This window comes from Plectropomus leopardus, chromosome 23, assembly GCF_008729295.1.
Source record: "Plectropomus leopardus isolate mb chromosome 23, YSFRI_Pleo_2.0, whole genome shotgun sequence".
Lineage (NCBI taxonomy): Eukaryota > Metazoa > Chordata > Actinopteri > Perciformes > Serranidae > Plectropomus > Plectropomus leopardus.
In genome coordinates this window covers 12,426,409-12,445,633 of record NC_056485.1, presented here as the reverse complement: position 1 = coordinate 12,445,633, position 19,225 = coordinate 12,426,409, and the positions used below count along the sequence as shown (strand labels likewise).

Sequence of the window (19,225 nt, the reverse complement as noted above, 5' to 3'; positions counted from 1 at the left end):
TAATAAAGTAAAGGACAGGTACCAAATTCACACTTAAGTACAATACTTGAGTAAATGTACTTAGTTATATTCCACCACTAAAATGAACGAGTAAAGTTCTGTTTTCTCTTTGAACCTTAGAAAAACGTTTAATGCAAATTTGTGCACATAAAACACATACATACAGTACAGTGCATACATAAAGTATCATAAAGTATAAATGCTTTTAATGTTGGCCTACATTAGTATGTTAACACATACCGTTGTACATCTCATCTATCGTACCTCATAATAAACCGGTCCACAATGGACCGAACGCACACTAACTGGACCACTTTGGCCAAAGCTGGATCCACAACAAGAGATAGTCTTCTGCACCTGCTCATGGCAAAAACCAAAAATGATACAAACTGATGAACACATTTTGTGTGGTTAGAGCATTTGAGGCTGGTGTGTGTGTGTCCTACACAACAATACAGTAGATACAAGCTGTCCGGGTCATTTTGATACTAAGTAGAAAGCTCTGTGCAAGTCTGAGCTCAGGCAGGAGGTCCAATCCTAGCTTTTTGGGAATTTACTCCTCCTGGGGGGGTGGTGGTGTAATCCATAGTAGCTTCTCCTCTATCAGTCATTGACATTAACGCAGATACAAGAAGACATAGAAAGCTATTAAATGCACCCATGCTCTGAGGGTAGAACAATTAAGGAATGTCAGTTTGCGAACCTATCAAATACAAAATACTGAAAATGATTGTTTTTTTTAAAGAAAGGGGGCTGGTATACGGCATATAAAGTGTCAGGCATACTCCAGTACACCAGCAGCTTATCTTAACTTCACCCCTCATCTCTGTCACGCCACACCCAAAAACAATGCAAAGAAATACACCATATAAAACAAAATGTCAAATTAAAATATAAAAACATGACAAAATGAAAATGATATCATATAATATATCAAGTAGTCATAATATACAACAATACAATTGAATAAAAATTAAACCTAAAAAGGAATGTAGTTCTGGAAAAGTACCACTAGAGGTCAGCAAATATTCATGCTCAGATATCCAGTTATACACTTGAAATATTTATCTTTAGTGACAAGTTTCTTCTGCTTGTGGACCAACTAACACTTGAAAAAAACACACTTCTTCATTTTCCACTTTAACCTCCATTCAGTTCCACATAGCAGCAGCAGTAGTTGTGGTAAACACTTCATCAATTCAGCAAAATTCACTTAGTTACATTCTTGATATGAAGTCTCACAGTATAAATGACAGTTTTTTTTTTAATCTAACACTGACTTGTATGTGCACAGTGGTCTCAAATGTCTCACTGAAATAACATCTGCGATCTTGACGCTGTTACTGCATCGGGAGAAAAAAAAGATTCCCCACGCATCGAAACTCATGCAGTCATATGAGACATGTTATTCTCAGCAAATACTGCCGAAACAATTTCTGTAACGTTCCTGCAAAGAGTTTTAAAGTCCATCTCTGGCGGTTAAAGTTCTGTCGTTCTTATCAGATTCTGAAAATAATTCGTCTCATCTGTGGATTGCGTCCCAGGGTCGTGTTTTTAATCTCGTGTCTTCGGCGTCTTGAATGTCTCTGTTCAGTCTCTCGGTAGGCACTCCTCCTCAGTGATGCCCTGAGCCTTGAGCTCCTCCAGAACGTTGTCCAAGTGGCCCGGGTCGGGGTAGCCGTGGCCCGTCAGGTTGGAGCCGAACTCCGTCTTGTGGTGCACCTCGTTCCAGATGACTGTGTCTGACTCGCCGGTGGTGCTGGATGTGCCCACGGAGAAAATGAGCCGGCGGTCCCACGCCACCAGAAGAAGCCTCAGAACCTGGACGAAGAGGAGAGGAGAAGAGTGTTCAGTGACGTCTAGCAGTGAGGACTGCAGACTGGAACCAGCTGAAACTTCACACATCCCAGCAAACTCCTGATGTAAATATTAAGTCAGAAAGACATTGGACTCTTGTGTGGGACAGACGTTAAATTTTGGTTGAACTGAAAGTCGTGTAGACAGTTTTTTGAATGTTTAATGCTGTTAGAATTTCTCATTGTGTGGACAACACAAAAAACACTAAATGTTATTCTATGTCAAGATGACGTTAGTATGAGAGGTTTAGATGTTGGATTTTGGTACCTTAACACAACTTCAAACCAAAAAATATCAGTGTCATCTGTCACAGTATTGGCATTTGACATTGTCCTGACACTGACTTCAGTGTTTCCCACAGAATCGGAGTGTGTGTGTGTCAGTGGTTGATAACAGGGGTCAGTCTGTGCTTAGAGTATGTTCTGTGCCTGATCTATTTGTGGCAGCAGATGTTTTAATCGTGGCAGGCTGCCACAAATAAACAAATGTGCACGAAACCCTGAAAGTTTGGTTGCTGGACGTCACATGTTTGGTGGCCAGCTGGGATGTCCCAAGTGTGAACTCCTGCTTACGATTCCTTCAGTGTTCATTGTTCAGTAAATTTTAAACGGAAGCCAAATTATCAGCTCTCTTCCTCTGACAAACAAATAGATCAAGTGATTAAAAAATGTAAAAACACTGATTAAATCAGTTTCATGTAACAAATTAGTGTTTCTCCAACACTGTTCGGCTCGTCGCAGGTAGTTAGTCAAGCACCTGCTGATGTGTGCTAACCTTTTTTTCCTCTGATAACTTAAGATCTAAGAGGCTTTGAGTGGAAGCTAAATTACCTGCTTTCTAAAACTAACAGACAAGGTGATTAGGATGGATAAAAACACTGGATAAAGCACTTCAATGTTAAAAAGTCATGTTTTTCAGATGCTGTTTGGCCTATCGTGGAGGGGCTGCGAACTATGGTGGCTGATGCAAAAATGCTAAAACGCTTATAGCCCTCTCTGGAGCAAGTGTTTTGTTTGTCCGTTCTTGGCTACTGCAGAAAAACAGAGGTGCAACATGGTGGACACCATAAACAAGGACCTGCTCTCTGTGTAGATATAAACAGCTCATTCTCAGGTAACTGAAACAAACCAGATCTTATTTTCGGGTGATTATACACCTTTTCACTTGTAACCACGCAGGAGGTCAGACACTTCTCATTTACCTTGCGTCCCTTCTCGCTGTCAGGGAGGTAGCAGTGTCTGGGGAACCCGCGGGCAGTGAAAGGTTTGCCTGGATTTGGGTGCTCTGGGCCCTAAACAGCAAGAGCAAAGTTCGTCACGTTATCCGAAAACCACTAATTAATTCAGTATCAATCTTTGAGAAGCGCCATGTAATTGGATAAAATTTTACCTGGATGCCAGGAGGGATGTTATAAATGATACGGATGGTTTTGCAGTCCGGGTGGCCGGGGAGAGAGTGGGGGATGACGTGGTACTCCATCTTGCCTGGGGGCTGGTTGCCGGTCTTGACTCCATAGATGGTCTTGCAGGTGGGACACTGCAGGCTGCCGTCCTTGTTGCCGTTGTTGTACATAGCAACGAGGCATTGGAGGTGGTACTGGTGACCACACTGTGCCAGGCGGCCCACCGACTCCGCCCGGGAGATGCCACCGACACCGGGGCCTTTGTAGCCCGACGGTCCGGCCAGGGCCTCCATGCAGATGGTGCAGTCCTGAGATGGGAAGACAAATATGATTACTGGGGATCTCGAATAATCAATGCATTTTTGAATTGATCGGGATTGGTTATTTTAAGCACGCCCCCCAGCTGAACCTTTGTTTACGTCCACTGTCACACAGGTGTCATTAACGAAGAGCATGATCTGCAGCAGATATTCAGGTTTTATTGTAATGCTGCCACTCCAATAAGTAGGATTTTTTTTTCATATTCAACTTAAGCTGCTACACCACTTTAGGTGGAAAAAAACTTCCCTAATGATTAGTGCGTTCCTAATGTTGACGGTTTATGTTTAGCCAACGAAGGCAGTTTTTTGTGACATAATATAAAATAACTCACCTCCTCTGGGGGATTACGGACTTTTTGAAGGTATCTCTTCACCACCTCTTCGGGGGTCTTCCCTATAAGACACAAACGAACAAAAGTATGACCATTTGTTTATGAGAAAAATGCACATGATCAAACAGCACGAGCGGACTTTATCATCAAACCCACCTTTGCGAGCCTGTTTCTTTGTGGTCTTGCGACAGCAGTGGCCCAGGCCAGGGACGGGCTTGATGTCGCTCTTGCTGACGGGTGGAGGATGAAGCACCAGCTTAGGAGGGCGGGTCAGGCAGACAGGAAGCCCTGCTGCACTCATCAGGATGCCTGTAATGCCTGGATACAGCCAGCAGAGGGGGGGTGTTAGACAGGAAGGGGATTACTCAGTGCATAATGACCTATTTATTTATAATTATTTACTTATTTAGCTGGAAAGTCAAACTACCTTTAACAGGTAAGACGCCTGTTAAAGGTAGTAAAAGTCGTAAAAGCTGAATTTTAGACCTTTTTAACTCTTTAACACCTGGATCGGCAACAGTTTTCATGTGCTGCATTTAGATGCTTTTTAATAGCATTTAATTAAACCTCTAAAGCCTGAGAAAATTGGTTTGATTTCTTTCAAAAACATGGGACAAAACATAATGAGCAAGAATTGCAACATAAACTACAAATAATAGTAAAAGGTGACTATGATTGGATTATTAGATATTATCAAAAAAACAGACAAAATGTCCAGAAAACTATATTTCTAATTTTTTCAGCACTTTCTTGAGGTCATTTTCTTTCTTCTCTTTTTTAAACTTTTTTTCTTATTTTCAGGTAATTTTCTTGTAACTTTTTTCTTGCTATTTTTTTGGCCATTTTGTATTAAGTTGCTTGTTGTCCTCTTCCCATGCTTTTTATAAAAGAAATCAAAACAATTTGCTAAAGTTTCAAAGAGTTAAAGAATTCAGATTGATTTGAATCTGAGGAAAAAGAAAATTGTCTGTGTCAATATATTTACCTGCCAGAGCAGGGTGTACAGGGCTTGATCCATTCAGGTTCTTCACTGGAACAGTTGGCACTCTGAAACACATGAAAAGAAACACACATTAATCTACAGATTGCTGTCACACGAAAAGCAGACTGGCCCGGTCACCTAAGCACAGGCTCAAGGCATCAAAATCTGATGAGTCACATGTAAACAGGTGGACTGACACACAGCAGATGCTGCTTTCTAGTTCACCCCATGACAGCAGGCTAAGGAGCTTTTGCCGAGTCATGCAGAGAAACAAACAGACGCTGCTCATCGAGACTTGACATACTGTCCTATAATTGCCAGGTTGGACTTCCTGCTGTGTGAGGCTTAAGATTAGGATGCATATGGCAGGATCAGACACCGTCACTAAACAGATGAGTTACTTTGTATTTGATATAACATAGTTTAAAAACCCAGGAGGAAAAATGTTAGTAAAGAAAGCAGCAACTGTCTGGTTTTGGATAAAATGCATGTCTGGGAAGTACTGAGCATATGATTGGAGAAATGAGACTTGGATTATACTACAAGGGTTGTGTGAGTTTGATTTTTTGATTGAGTTGTTCCAATACCGATATCAGTAGCCTAAAATGTAGGATTGGGTATAAAAGACTACACAAGTCTGTGCACCGAAACAATACCACGTAATTTCTTAACAAATGTTAAAGTTGCTTCACTCTTATTTCCAGTTTACTGGAAATAAATTATTTTTTGCTGATCTAAAATAGTAGCCTGTGCAGCCACGGTTTTGGAGCGATGAAGAATTGATTTCCAGTAAATAATTTAACTAATTTACCTACAACAAATAACAGTAATGAGGCAATGCTTTATACTGAAAGTCCCACCAGTTTAGCTTGAGTTGAGCTTGAAGCTTGGTTTAACTTGAGCCGTGCCACACAACAATGAAAGCAATCACTGTGCGTCCATACAGGGTTAGTAGTATACAGTCATTAAATTAAAAAACAGCAAAAAAAAACAACAAAAAAATTGCAATGGTATCAGACCGGTGCTCAGAAATGGGCGATATGCAAGTTCAGGCATCCACATATGTATCAGGAAGGAAAAAACTGTACCATAACATCTCTATTTTTTTTAACGATGTTTTTTTTTTTTGTGGCTTTTTATGCCTTCATTTTAAACGGATAGCTTCAGCATAAAGGGGGAGAGAGAAGAGATGACACTCTAGTTTTTATATAGTTTTGCTGTCGTTACATGCGGCCCCTATTAATTGAAATTCATCAGCAATTTTCTCAATTTCTGAATTCTTCGTTCACTGACGAGTCATGCAAGAGAAAACCTTTTTCTTCACAAATTCAAAGTAACACAGAGGGAGAAATTAAAATACAAGTGATTACTTTGTTGGTTAAGTATTCCTTTAAATCTACAGAATGAAAAAAACGTTTAGAAGTCAGTAAACATGCCATTATTTTTAACCAAATGTGAAACTGCGTTTACCACTGCTGTACCGCATTTCTCAAAATTAACATGTAAAACACATAAAAGTCACTCGTCAGAGGTGTGTACTTACGGTCTGCCAACTTTGATAATAGTCATTTTTCCTGCTTGAAAGCACCGCAGCGACAACTTGAGATACTCCAACAGTAATTCCCGCTTGTCGCAGTATTTGACTGGAGTCCTTGAGATAAACAGTATGTCTTTTCGCCTTTTCCTCCTCTGTTTGTGTGTCGCTGACAGGTGTCCTGCCTCCCTTTTATAGGGCTAATCCACCTGTTTCCATCTGTTGACTAAACTCTGGCTCCGTCACAGGAGGGATTACCTGTGAGTTACCGTGTCACACTGCCAGGCTGCCATAAGGCTGACAGACACAAGCACACACGACTCGTGATGCACGAACACACTGCCACTGCATAGGTACCACACCTGCTGTCATTAAAACCATAACCACAGATATAAGTAGGATGATTTGGATCTGACGTCAGTCAAAGCAATTCATTAATATTGTCCTCTGAACTCACTGTGACTTCACTGTAGTGTTCGCATTACGACCCACCGTCACTATATATTTGTATTTAACTATGTGCACAACAGAGTAGGTTTAAAACATGGGGGGCAAAGACATCTAAAAGTGTGATTCTTTTTAACATTCAAATGGAGCAACTACTCGCCTGTGTTTTGGGTATTTGGGGGCCTTTGATACGGCACTTTATCTTTTATCTATTGAGTTCATTCTTTTATTTTTATGAGTATTTTATAAACTTTTTGTTTTTGTTTGTTTGTTCTCTGTACATATCTTTATTATTATTATTGTTATTTTTTTTATTCTATGTTAAGTACCTTCCTTTGTGTGTGTGTATGTATTGTGTGTGTGTGTATATATATATATATATATATATATATATATTTGCATTATTTTGCCCTTTATAATGAATGTTTCATTCAGTTGCTGCTCTATTATTGGTTGCTATAACAAAACAATGTAGCATTAAGTATTACTATTCTATTCTATAGCTACCTCTGGTGCCCTTTATTCTATTCTTTCTTGTCATTCTTGTTTGTTTTATTTTTTAATTTTCATGTTTTCATTTTTGTCTTAATGTCACTTTATTCTCAGGATTTGGTCTTTTAGCAATACATAGATATATAGCTACAAATATGTATTTTTTAAGCTACTTTCTCCTAAAAAAAACCCCCGCTTACTGCGTCTCTCTCTCTCTAACTATTGTATTTTTTAAACTACAGTTTATTTAGAGATGCATTTCATTTTGTTTTTAGCCATGTAATGCTTTATTTTTTTAGGATCTCTACTTCATGCATCTGCTCTTTCTGTGAGTATTTTTCATGTTTAATAAAGCACTTTGTACTGCTGTTATATAAATGTTTTACACTTAACCATGTATCATGTCAAAGATAACATTCATATACTGACTAGCAGAGTGCTCTTTTTTTCTATCAAATAAATTTAATCAATTTTAATTATCAATTAAATTACATTAAATGAAATGGGTGCGTACCTGTTAGTGGTGAAACAATTTACTGACATAATACTGCTAAAACTACTGCTAAAATAATTCTCATGTTGACAAAAATAAATAAATAAATAAATAGTTAAGTCTTTTTTTAGAGAAATGACTGAAAATGATTAAAAATTCCCTAATTTATATAGAAAACTTCATCTTACTGGCCTGCTATCAGGATAACAATGAGGTAATAAAGGTTTGTAGGTTGAAATGTAGGTTTTAAGTTAAAAACTTTTGGTGTAAACAAAGACAGTAACAACATTGTTTACACAATGTTTTCACTTGCTGAAAGATACTGTGTGTCCTTGAAAATGATGCAACCATGACATGGAAAAACCTACAGTCAGGAGTTACTGAACTGTACTGTTCCTGTACCTGACAATCTGCTTACGCTGTACTCTGTCACTATCTTTGTTTGTTTTGTTTGTTTGTGCCAACAAAGTGTCCGAGCCGTAGTATTAGCTCCCTGTGTGCATGATTCACAAAAACACGCCGGCTGACTGGGTCAAACCTGATCAACGTCCGTGTGTGTGTCAGGCAGGATGATGTGAATGATGATAAAAACAGATTAAAGGGAGGTGAAGGAAAAGCAGAGAAAGGATGAGTGTCGGTCGGTCACGTTTCTTTGATCCTGGCTAATCTAGTGGCATTAGAACCGCCTCCATCTGGACCACTGGATGTCGGAAACAAATAGGCTGCAGCATATGGCAACTCACATGCATTTATACACACCTCGCAATGTAGGTTTTGCTGCGGTGACACACTTGCAGAAATCAAAGCTGGAGCAATGAGAGGAGAAAGGGTCACACCAGGTGTGTGGGCCAAAGGCGACCCTCGTCACTGTGATAATCTGTGACGGTGGCGACCCCTCAGAGTTTAAGACTTCGCTTAGGGACCATCTGCTCCGTTTCACTGCAGATTAAAGTCTTGACAACACAACAATAACTAATATTTTTCTTTTAAAACTATATGTTGTTAAAAACTACAGCTAAAAATACATTATACCATGGTCTGATTGGAAACTTAAATCTGATTGGCTGCAGGGTGTCCATTAATTTCTGATAATGGACACTTAATAAGTAGTTCCAGTGAAACTGTCTTTTTCACTAAATGAACAAGCATAGCGACAGGAATGCAGTCAAAGCATCTGTTTACAATTTATTTCAACTCACTGACAAGCTAATATTAATTTGATGATGATGACGTGGCTGGATAGCTAGCTGGTCTTGTTAAAAATACTGTAACATTATAGCATGACATTAGCTCTCTGGCTAATAGCCAAGCCAATAGGTTCTGTGAGCAGACTGTAAATATCTGTATGTTTTCTATTCACTGGAGCAGTGGACAATATTTCCATTGCATAAGAACCTTATAGGATGGTGATACTTGTTAGAGGTACAGAGAACCCCAGGAATCTGTCCTAAAACACAGAAATGAGTTAGCATCTCAGGACTTCTGGTTCACTAGTCTTGAATATTTGTTATGGTTAACAAGCTTAAGAGACGTTTACATTTGGTTCTACAACATAAAGTATGTTAGTGAGAATTAGGGATCAACCGGCATTGACATCTAACGTCTAAGTATTGCAAATGTGTGTTTGCCAATGACCTTATTTTCTGCAATAATCTTAAATCCAAAGAAAAAATCCCATAAACCATAATGCTGAGTATGCAAATGATCACATACATCAGTCAGACCAAATGAGACGCATGGAACCAGCAGAATAAGCGCACGGCTACATCATTATGCTAACTGACAAAGGAAACGTTTTAAAAGGTCAATAATATTTTAAATATTCAATAAATAAATGAGAGTCTAATTACCTAAATGTACTTAAATGACTAAACCACTGTCTTCACCGGCTTAACAAGGTGTTTCCCTCCACTGCTCGTGCCGTTTCAGCTATGAATTTGAGGATAAAGCAATAAGACGATGACAGGAGGAGCAGTAACGAAGTTAATAAAAAATAGAGAAGAAGAGCGAGCAGCAGCAGAAGGGTGAGCAGAGAATCCCAGGCTGATGGGATCAGAGACTCTCGATCTGTCATGTTGGCCGTTTTACCGCAGCAGCAGGTGCTCTCGCCCGATAGGCTGAAAGAATGGGTCAGTCACACGGCTCACCTGACACAAAACACACAGATTACTGACGCAGGAATATTAAGCCTGTGGTATTTGGTATTAATCTGAGGCTTAGCTGAGGATTCAGAAAGTCGGGGTTCTCGGCTTGAGTAATGTTTGATTTGCTCACATGGAAATACTCCTCAGCAAGTGGTTGTTTTTTTTTCATCTTTAACCCTTCGAAACCTGGAGAAACATCACGTTTTTGTGCTGCTATCAGAGACCTCTAACAAATATTTTAACCTTTGAACCCATGTGCAAATTGTTAAAATTTATTTAAAAATGTATTAAAAAAACATTGGGAAGAAGGCAATGAGCAACTTGGTAAGAAATGTTCCTCAAATTGCAATAAATTAATAGATTTTAAAAAATGGGGTTTTTTTTTTTTTTTTTTTTAAAAACCCAGGTACAAATGACTAGGAAAAATTTCTTATGAAACAAGAAAAAACCTAGGGAAAAACAGTATTCATAATTATTAATTACCATGTTGATAATTATGTCACATAATTATTGTAATTTTTTGTTTTTCCTTTCAAGTAATTTTCTCTTAACTTTCAAGAAATTTCTTGCTTATTTTTGGGCCATTTCTTGTTAAACTGCTCTTTGCTTTCCCTCCATGTTTTAAAAGAAATCATGCCATTTTGCTCAGGTTTCAAAGAGCGAATCACAGTACAAGCAGCTCCATGCACACAAACACAGATACAGTGACTGGATGTGTTTGACTAATGAGGGAATTTCTTGCGTTTGAGGCAACTGCATAACAAGTGAAATCTAGAGCACCTGAGAAATATCCCTTTCAGTGAGACTTCATGATTGTGAGGGAAACGTTAGAAAAACAAACTCTATAATTGGAATCTGATGGAAATCTTCATGAGAAAATGTGTAGCACGATCACAACAAGGTGCCAAAACAGAAAGTAACAACAATACAACGTAGGAACAACACAGCTCCTGGTCTAAAAGCCTTCTCTGGACCTCTTTCCAACGCTGACCACAGATTTATTGCTAACCAGCGCCCTCTGGCTATGACACCTGGATACTGTGGCCTCCTTCATTTATTAACAAACAGCTTTTTTTTTTTTTAAAGAAACATTGCAAAGGTACTGCCGTTTTTATTCTATAAAGATGCTGAATAACTTTTCTAGGCTTTTACTCCAAATAATTAGATTATGGCAATGCTCTTTTTACTGGCCTGAAACTGTCAACAGGGAAACCTCAATTTATCCATAACTGTGAATAAATAAATGAATTCAATAAATAAATAAATAAACTGGATTCTAAACTAGTTTTGAAGTCACAAAGTCCTGGTCGCTCAGACACGTCTCAAATAACGCAACACACTTCTAAGAGGAAGGGGCCTTTATGTAAGACAGGACAGATACAGTGTGAAAAGGGGGAGAGAGAGAAGGGATGACATGCAGCAAAGGGGCGAGGCCAGAATCGAACCCACTCCGGCGAGGACACAGCCTCTGTACATGGGGCGCCCGCCCTACTAACTGAGCTTCTTGGCGCCCGGTTGACACCATTTTTAAATGTACTGAAACAGATTTGTCTGCTGACCTCTCGGATAAACTGAATATTTAAGAAAGGGTAGTAAAACAGCAGTGGCCTTTCTGTTCTCTATAAAAGGTATGATTGTTGAATGGACAGAGTTGTCTCGCTTTTAGGTTGCATGGGAGGTATCAACATCACTGAAACTGTCTCTGCAGAGAAAGGACAAAGGACAGCCGGCAGGACAGGACCATGGGCAGGACAGTTGTGACGTTTGATGACATATTATGTGTGAGATCCACCCTGACAGATTTAAAAAGCTGCAGTAACATCTAACTTAAAGAAAAGCACCTGTAAATGTCCGCAAATTTGCAAAAAAAAAAACAGATTTGGAAGCTCCTTACCCTCCTTACCCTACAGAGGACAGAGATCAGAAGGCATATTATTGTTATTGTCACGTTATGCCATTGTTATTGTTTAGAAAGGACTGCTATGTATGTTATACGTACACTCGTGTTAAATGTCACGCCCATCACGCCTCTTTGGAGAGCAGTTCTCATTTGTAAAGATTATCTTGCTGAACAAAACATTTAAGTATAGGAACATGTATTATCTGCAAAGATCTAAAATCCAAAGGAAAAATCCCATAGGCTTTTTGACAAGGGAACCAGGGTGACATTCGCTTCTGGGTTAATTGACAGAAAAATGTCATCTCTGGGGCACTCTACTGTTTGGTTCTGTGTGCAAACCCAAAGCAAACATAATGAAGGGACATAATAGCAGCTCTATAGCATGATCTCTGTGTAGAAAGGACAAGCAACACAAAACCCCAACAATATGTTGCCTCTGTCACCGAAAATTCAACCTCATTTCCAGTGAATAACATCAGCCAGTATAACTAGTGACACAGCAAGCAGAGCTGTGTACAGACTGAAGATACACTCCTGCACAAACTAAGACTAAAAGCCTAAAAGACGACTTCTGAAAACTGAGATCGTGCTCAAATACGAGGAGAAGTCTCCAGCACAAGATGACCACTAATGAAAATACTAAGCACTCCATAACGATGGGGACATCCCAGATGTTACAGACCTGTTCCAGATGTGGTTGGCTGAGTGAAACCCACAGCATGTCTTTTTATAATGTTCCAAATCTGAGGTTTTAAACAACAAAGTTATCCAGATAACTCAGTAAACCTGCTCTGTGAAACAAGCCCCAAGTCCATGCTGGTTACCAACAAAAGTGCTTACACACACATAACCACAAAGTATTTCCAGACTTTTCTGATTTCTGAGGCCCAGAGCTACAATTTTTTTTGCACAAAAATTGTTTACAAACTCTGCATATTCATGTGCATGAGTGTGTGTGTGTCTGTGAAGTAAATCCATCATTAAGCGGTTGCATGACAAATGTCTGGAATGTGAAACACTCGTGAGAGTGCGGCTTGTTCAGTGTGAATGCTCCTCATTGTTTTGCCATGGAAATGAAGGAGCCTGGTGGACTTTGTCACCGAGATTAAAGGCTCATGAATGCTAATGAGCGCTGATGTCAGACACTGTGTAATGAGGGCTTCAAACAAATTACAATGCCCCGTCTAAATTGATTGTCGTACATTTTTTTGTTCGTTTAGTTTCACATACAGTATAGTGATAAGGAATGCAGTTTCAGTGTCACATCAAACATTGAACAATAAGCACAAAATGTCCTTAACTAGCTGGCATTGTGTACATTTTTTGATTTCTTACACATTTTCTTCTCCTCTGATATGTTTTGTCTGTGTTGTCTTTTTAGCCACAGATACTCATCAGCTTGTCACCAACTGTTAGGTATTGGGCAGGTAGTTTACACTTGATTTTTTGGAGCTTGTGCATTACAAAAACTTCCTGCTGCTGCTGGTGTGTGACAATTCTCTGTGGGTTCATCTATACCTGCAGGTGTTGTTGCAAGTTGAACTTGACCCTAAAATATCACGATATTTCAGGATATTTCTGTGCTAACGATATTCTTGATGATATGACAAAATACTGAAAAATATTTTGTCATAAATTTCTAGAAAGTAGAGTTGCGACAAAATAAGTGTTATAATTTTATATGTCAGCGGAAACATAACAGTTTGCTTTCAAATATTCCTAAAAAAAAATTAAAAATAAGAAAAAAATAAGATCTAAACAGATGCCAAATGAAAAAATGTACGCCTGAATCTGTAACTAGTGTATGTATATATAAAATAAATCAACAGGCGATTTCAGTCCCCTTTTGAAAAATCCTTTAAGATTTTGTTGTTGAGGTCTACTTGGACCTGCACGCTCCATCATTTCTCCTCTACGCTTCTTGCTGTAATGTGTGTTATTCAGCGCTATTATATATATGAATTTTTTCATCATATGAAAAATTATTATGGTGTTATCATGAACGGTATGACATTGCACACCCTTAATATACATGATTTCCAGAGGTTTTCTCACTGTTTCTTGGATTTCAGAACCTTTTTGGCTCTAAAAGAATATTTTGAGCGACCTGCAGTTGTTGTGTACTCACCCAGAGGCGATAAGGGCACGAGACTGAGCCATGGCGATACGCTGCAGTGCAGGTCGGCTTAGCCCTGCTAGGCTGGATCGCGGCGGCAGGGGGGCCGCGCAAGCAGCAGCACCGGACGAAGACACTGGACCCAGGACACGGGCGGAAGGCGAGGGTGTGCAGGTGGAGGCAGCTGTGGAGATGAGAGGTGGGCCTGGAGCGGGCGCCGTGGGGGCAGAACAGGAAGCTGAGAGGGAGGACGAGGTGGAAGGGTGAGGGGGAGAGGTGGCAGCAGATGAGAGGGTGGTGGAGGGCGGAGGAGGAGGTGGTGGGAGGAGGAGGGAGAGGGGGGGGTGGGGGGCGGGTGGAGGAGATTGAGAGGGCGGCGGTGGCTGAGCCAAGGAGGGACAGAGAGTGGGGGAAGCCTCCTCCGTAGCCGAGGCTGGCACTGCCAACACTGCCGACACCGCCACCACCAACGATACCCATACCTCCTGCGCCACCCAAACTGTAGCCACCTGTTGCCCCAACTATGGACGTCCTGTGGGGGGAAAAGGACCGTGACAGGGACGGCGGTCGAGGGAGCGTTAGTGAGTACGACCCTCCTGAGATGGGGTAACTGCTGATTTTGGGACTGGGGGGTTTGGTCTGTGGCGGTCTGCGACCCAGAGTGTGAGCAGACATGGCGCCCGCTTTGACACTTAGCACCAACATGCACTGCTGACAGGCGCACGGCTGTCCCAACGAGGTGATGGCCGAGGCAGGAAGCGCCCCACTGGGGTACGCGCTCCCGTTTCCAGTCCCACTGCTGCTCATCCGGATCCCCATGCCCACTCCGGACACATCCACACCGAGCAGTCCTCCGTGGCTTGGCATGGACATGGGCCCCCAGGCGTGGTGTGATTTGGGCAGGGGCCCGGAGACCAGCGGGTAAGCTAGGTCGGAGCGGCGTTGGATGCGTCGGCAGCGTTGCGTCTGCCCGTTGATTTGGGTCATGCTTTCGAAGTCAATGAGGTAGCAGAAACCCAGCGGCGCCAGGTCCAGCCAGGGCTGCTGACGATCTCGTGCCGCCTGGATGGCGATGCCCACCTCCGTGTCGTACGCCGTCCAACTGCCAGCGTCGTTCTCCCACTCCCACAACCAGCCCTGGCCCGGCGCTGAGGTGGGGTCGTAGAAGCTACGTCGTACCGGTCGAAGGGTACCTGAGGTGGAGATCAGGAGGTCAGAACAATGAACAACGCAGAAGAAATAATCCAGTCATACTGCATGAGAGAGCGCTTCCTACAGGAACAAGACTAGAGAGATTACATCGATATCATGACATGAGACTAAATACCGTCTTAAATTTTAGATACCCGTATTGTCTTTTTCTGGTTTTAAAGGCTCAATTACAGGACAGTGATGTAATTTTCTGAATTTACGAGATTCTTCCAGCTGTTCTATTATTAACTTTTACTGAGGCTGCAACAATTAATCAACTCGTTTTCAACTATCAACATTAATTGCAAACTAATTTGATGATGGATTGATCGCTTTGTGACGTGTATTAAGAAAAAGATGAAAACGTTCCGATTCCAGTTTCTTAAATGTGAACATTTTTTGTTTTCTTTCTTTTTTTCATTGCAGCAGACTGATTTATCTTTGTGTCTGGACAAAACAAGACATTTAAGGACATCATCTTGGGCTTTGGGGGACACCAATCAGCAATTTTACACCATTTTCTGACTTGACCAAACAACTAATTGATTAAATGAACAAAAAAATGTTAACAAAAATATTTAATAATAGAAGATTATACACAGATTAAAGTTGCAACCCTTGTCATTACCCACTTAGTCATTAAATCCATATTACTGATGATTATCTATCAAAAATTGAGTAAATATTTTGTTAGAGAACCAATAGTCAACCTACAATATTGTCGCAATATTGTTGTCAAGGTATTTGTTAAAAAGATATAATGATATTTGATTGTCTTCACATCACGCAGCTCTATGTAAGACTTTGAGTTTGACCATTTTCTCTCTGGACATGAACGACCATCATGATGCCCGTGATTAGCGGTAGCTGCAAAAGGAGGTAAGTGTCTCACTGTGGTACTATTTACTGTGGACAAGTAGATTGCAACCCTAACAAATTCAACATGTCTGTGTTTGCTTGCTAAGAATTTGGGCAAACAGGTTGCCCCTGGTAACAGCACACGGTGTTCTGAATTCTGATTGGCTGGCAGCCTTGATCCGACCCAGAGCTGGCTGTGTTTGCTTTCCCAGGGTGTCCAGAGAAACTCTACAGAGTCTTCTTACTGTAAAGCCTTCACATGTCTGAAACACAAAGGGGTGCAGAGATTTTCTCCAAGATGAGTGAGCATCGATCTCAAAGTGAGATGTTTTCGGGATCACAGGGGAGAACTGTAAAATGCACCTAACATGTACACAGGGTTCCTACAGCTTAAGGCTTATTTTATTGCCACAAGGAATTACATTTATGACCAATTTCACAATAACCAAAACTGAAGGACAATTTCGCCAAAATAATTACTGTGACATAAGACGTGGCACTATTTTGTCCTGTGAAAATGTTCTGTTTGGTAAATGTACGGCATTTGCTGGCCGGTTTTCTCTGTGATTTTGTGTTTTTCACTTTACATGTGAGCTTGCGCTGCCTGGATTCCCCTCATAATGAGATTAAGAAGAGAAATTTGGTAAATGATTTGACAAAAATGGATGTTAGTGACTATTTTAAGATTTTACAATGCAACATCAGAAAAATATGATTTTTTTAAAATCCTACTTCTCATATTTTTTAAGAGTTGTAAAAGATTGATTTAAGACATTTTAATGACTATTACGAGGTTATTTTCAGATGAATGAATTCAGTGCCTCTTGTGATTTTTTAAGGATCCACAGGAACCCTGCATACATTTTATAGTTTACAGTAGTATGCTGTGAAAAAAAGCAAAACATCTCTGCAAAAAATCATGTAGAAACAATTACATATAAAACTTTGTGAGAATTATAACCATACAGTATGCCAAGACATTTAACAATACGTCAAGGGAGTTCATTCATGAGATCCGCTCCCATCGACCTCGTTTCATCAATGACCTCCTGAAATTCTTCCCCACCCTCCTCCTCCTCCTCCTCCTCCTCCGCCTCCTCCCTGTCTCCCATTTAGACTGGGGCACCCTGCCCGCCTCTTCCAGTTCAGCTTCTGCTGGGTTTGGAAAACAAACTTCACAAAGGCTTTTGTCAGCCAATGTTGAGAGAGAGAGTGAGAGAGGGGGAAATGTTGGGTTCTCTGCCAAAGTTAGACATCTGACAACTGACAATTCCCTGCTTTGTTTTACTGCTCTGCTCGCCTGTCTATTCTGAAGCTGTGGAAGATGATTTCTGATGCCAATATTCGGCTATAGAGGACAGTGTCACTGATCTGTGTGTGTGGCTATGACTGGACACTTCAGCTGCTACTGTGGCCTAGGTGTTACAGACTCCCTGAGTGACTCAGGTAAAATTCATGATGTCTTCAAGGACCATCTAAAATGTGAAAATCCAACTGTAAGTTATTTTTATTTTTTCAGTTTCTGGCTGTGATAAATGGTGTCATTTTGGTGATTTTCATTTTGGTGGGCCCATGGGTTTAGAAGGCATGTTTTTTTTAAATCACCATAATTATTTAAAGAAAAAAAAAAACACCAAAAAGTTTTTAAAGAATAAAACGCCAAAGCATTCATTTAAAAAATATTTTTTAAAAAATCACCAAAAATGTTAAAGAAGAAAAAAATAACCAAAATATTTTAAAAGAAAACAAATATCGCCAAACATTTCTTAAAGAAAACATACCTTCAAAACTGGCAGACCTGCAGGTTTTGAAGGCCTGTTTTCTTTAAATATGTTGCCAATTTGTTTCCTATAGAGGTCCGAGCTAAGCCCCCAATGTCCTCAAATCCTAGAAACACACCTGGATTTGGGGATCGAAAATGAAAAATAATGGCAATTATGACATGCTGCAGAAATAAAAAGCCACTTTACATTAACTTCTGAAGCGGAATCAACATATGGACTCGCAAAGACACACATAAGCAATAAAAAGGCCTCCTCCACCTCAGGCCTGGCTCCACCGTTATCCCCTCCGCCCCTGTGTCTCCCTCCTCTTCCTCCTCACCTGTGTCTTGTCGGAACTGGTGCATGGAATGCAAATCGATGATGTAGGGCGAGAGGCGAGAGTCCACCTGGCCGAGGACAACACTACCACACCGCGGGTCGCTCCGGATGACTGCCTCGATGTGATGACAGACAGCCGGGCTGTAGGGCCGCCAGCGTCCGTGCTCGTTCAGCCATTCCCATACCACTACGGCGGATGCTAGTAACATCCTCCTCCTGCAAAGGTGAAAAGAATCAAACTGACAACACGGTGGCATAAATGAAACTGCGGGGACGGTGGGCATTTAAAGACACCCCGCTGCCGCTCCGCCGTGCCTCCCTGCGCACAGCGGCGCTGCATCCATCTTGGACAGTTTGCAAACCCAGATGTGTCTCCTATCTGTGGATATAAATATATATTCTGGCATGACAGTACATGCAAACCGTACCTTCCATGTTTGTAGTTTCGGTTATGCAGCAATTAGCAGGTCCTTTTGTCACAAGGCGAGGGAACAGAGCGTTTCAGGGTGCAAAAAGCCTTGCAGGATGGTTGCATTTTACTCCCTATGCAGATGAGTGACGTCTACTGAAATCATTTCTCCGGTACAATCAAGTTAGGGTGAGAGGAGAAAATGCAACTTGGATGCTTACGGTGGTGCGGCACACTGAAGTAGGTTACTGTGACAGACTGATCGTGCACTGCAAGCTTGTATTTTTTAACCAAATCTGTGCTCTTGGTGCTGTCTAATCAGACTCATGAAAGCAAAAACGAGAAATATTTACCAGCTTAGATCGGCTATAGTGTCTCCAGTCCAATCACAGATTTGTAGAACAGTTTGCTTTAGTAATGATCCATTTGTCACTGTGAGAGTGTCTTCAGTCTTGAGGTAAAATCCCGGATTTCTGGTGATTACTTTGAAAATGTGTCACTACGCTTATGTTGACTTTAACTCCGGCTCACTTACTGGCTCGAGTATAAAAATGTCTCAATCGGGTGGCTCTCACCCACCACTGAAGATAATTTTGCCGGTGAAAAAGAAATGTTTGAGACTCGCGTGCGTGAACACTCCCACACT

The 19,225-nt window shown here is 40.9% G+C and overlaps 1 protein-coding gene across 1 annotated transcript; it reads right to left on the bottom strand.

Annotated features, from left to right (window-relative positions):
• Positions 1-913: 913 nt before the first annotated feature.
• Positions 914-18,616, bottom strand: dtx4a (deltex 4, E3 ubiquitin ligase a). The gene is given in 10 exon segments (XM_042512792.1): positions 914-1,821; positions 3,059-3,148; positions 3,247-3,567; positions 3,912-3,973; positions 4,068-4,229; positions 4,897-4,958; positions 14,032-14,342; positions 14,344-15,212; positions 18,172-18,386; positions 18,599-18,616. Coding segments are annotated over 9 exon segments (2,316 nt in total). The 5' UTR covers positions 18,380-18,386; positions 18,599-18,616; the 3' UTR covers positions 914-1,590.
• Positions 18,617-19,225: the final 609 nt, after the last annotated feature.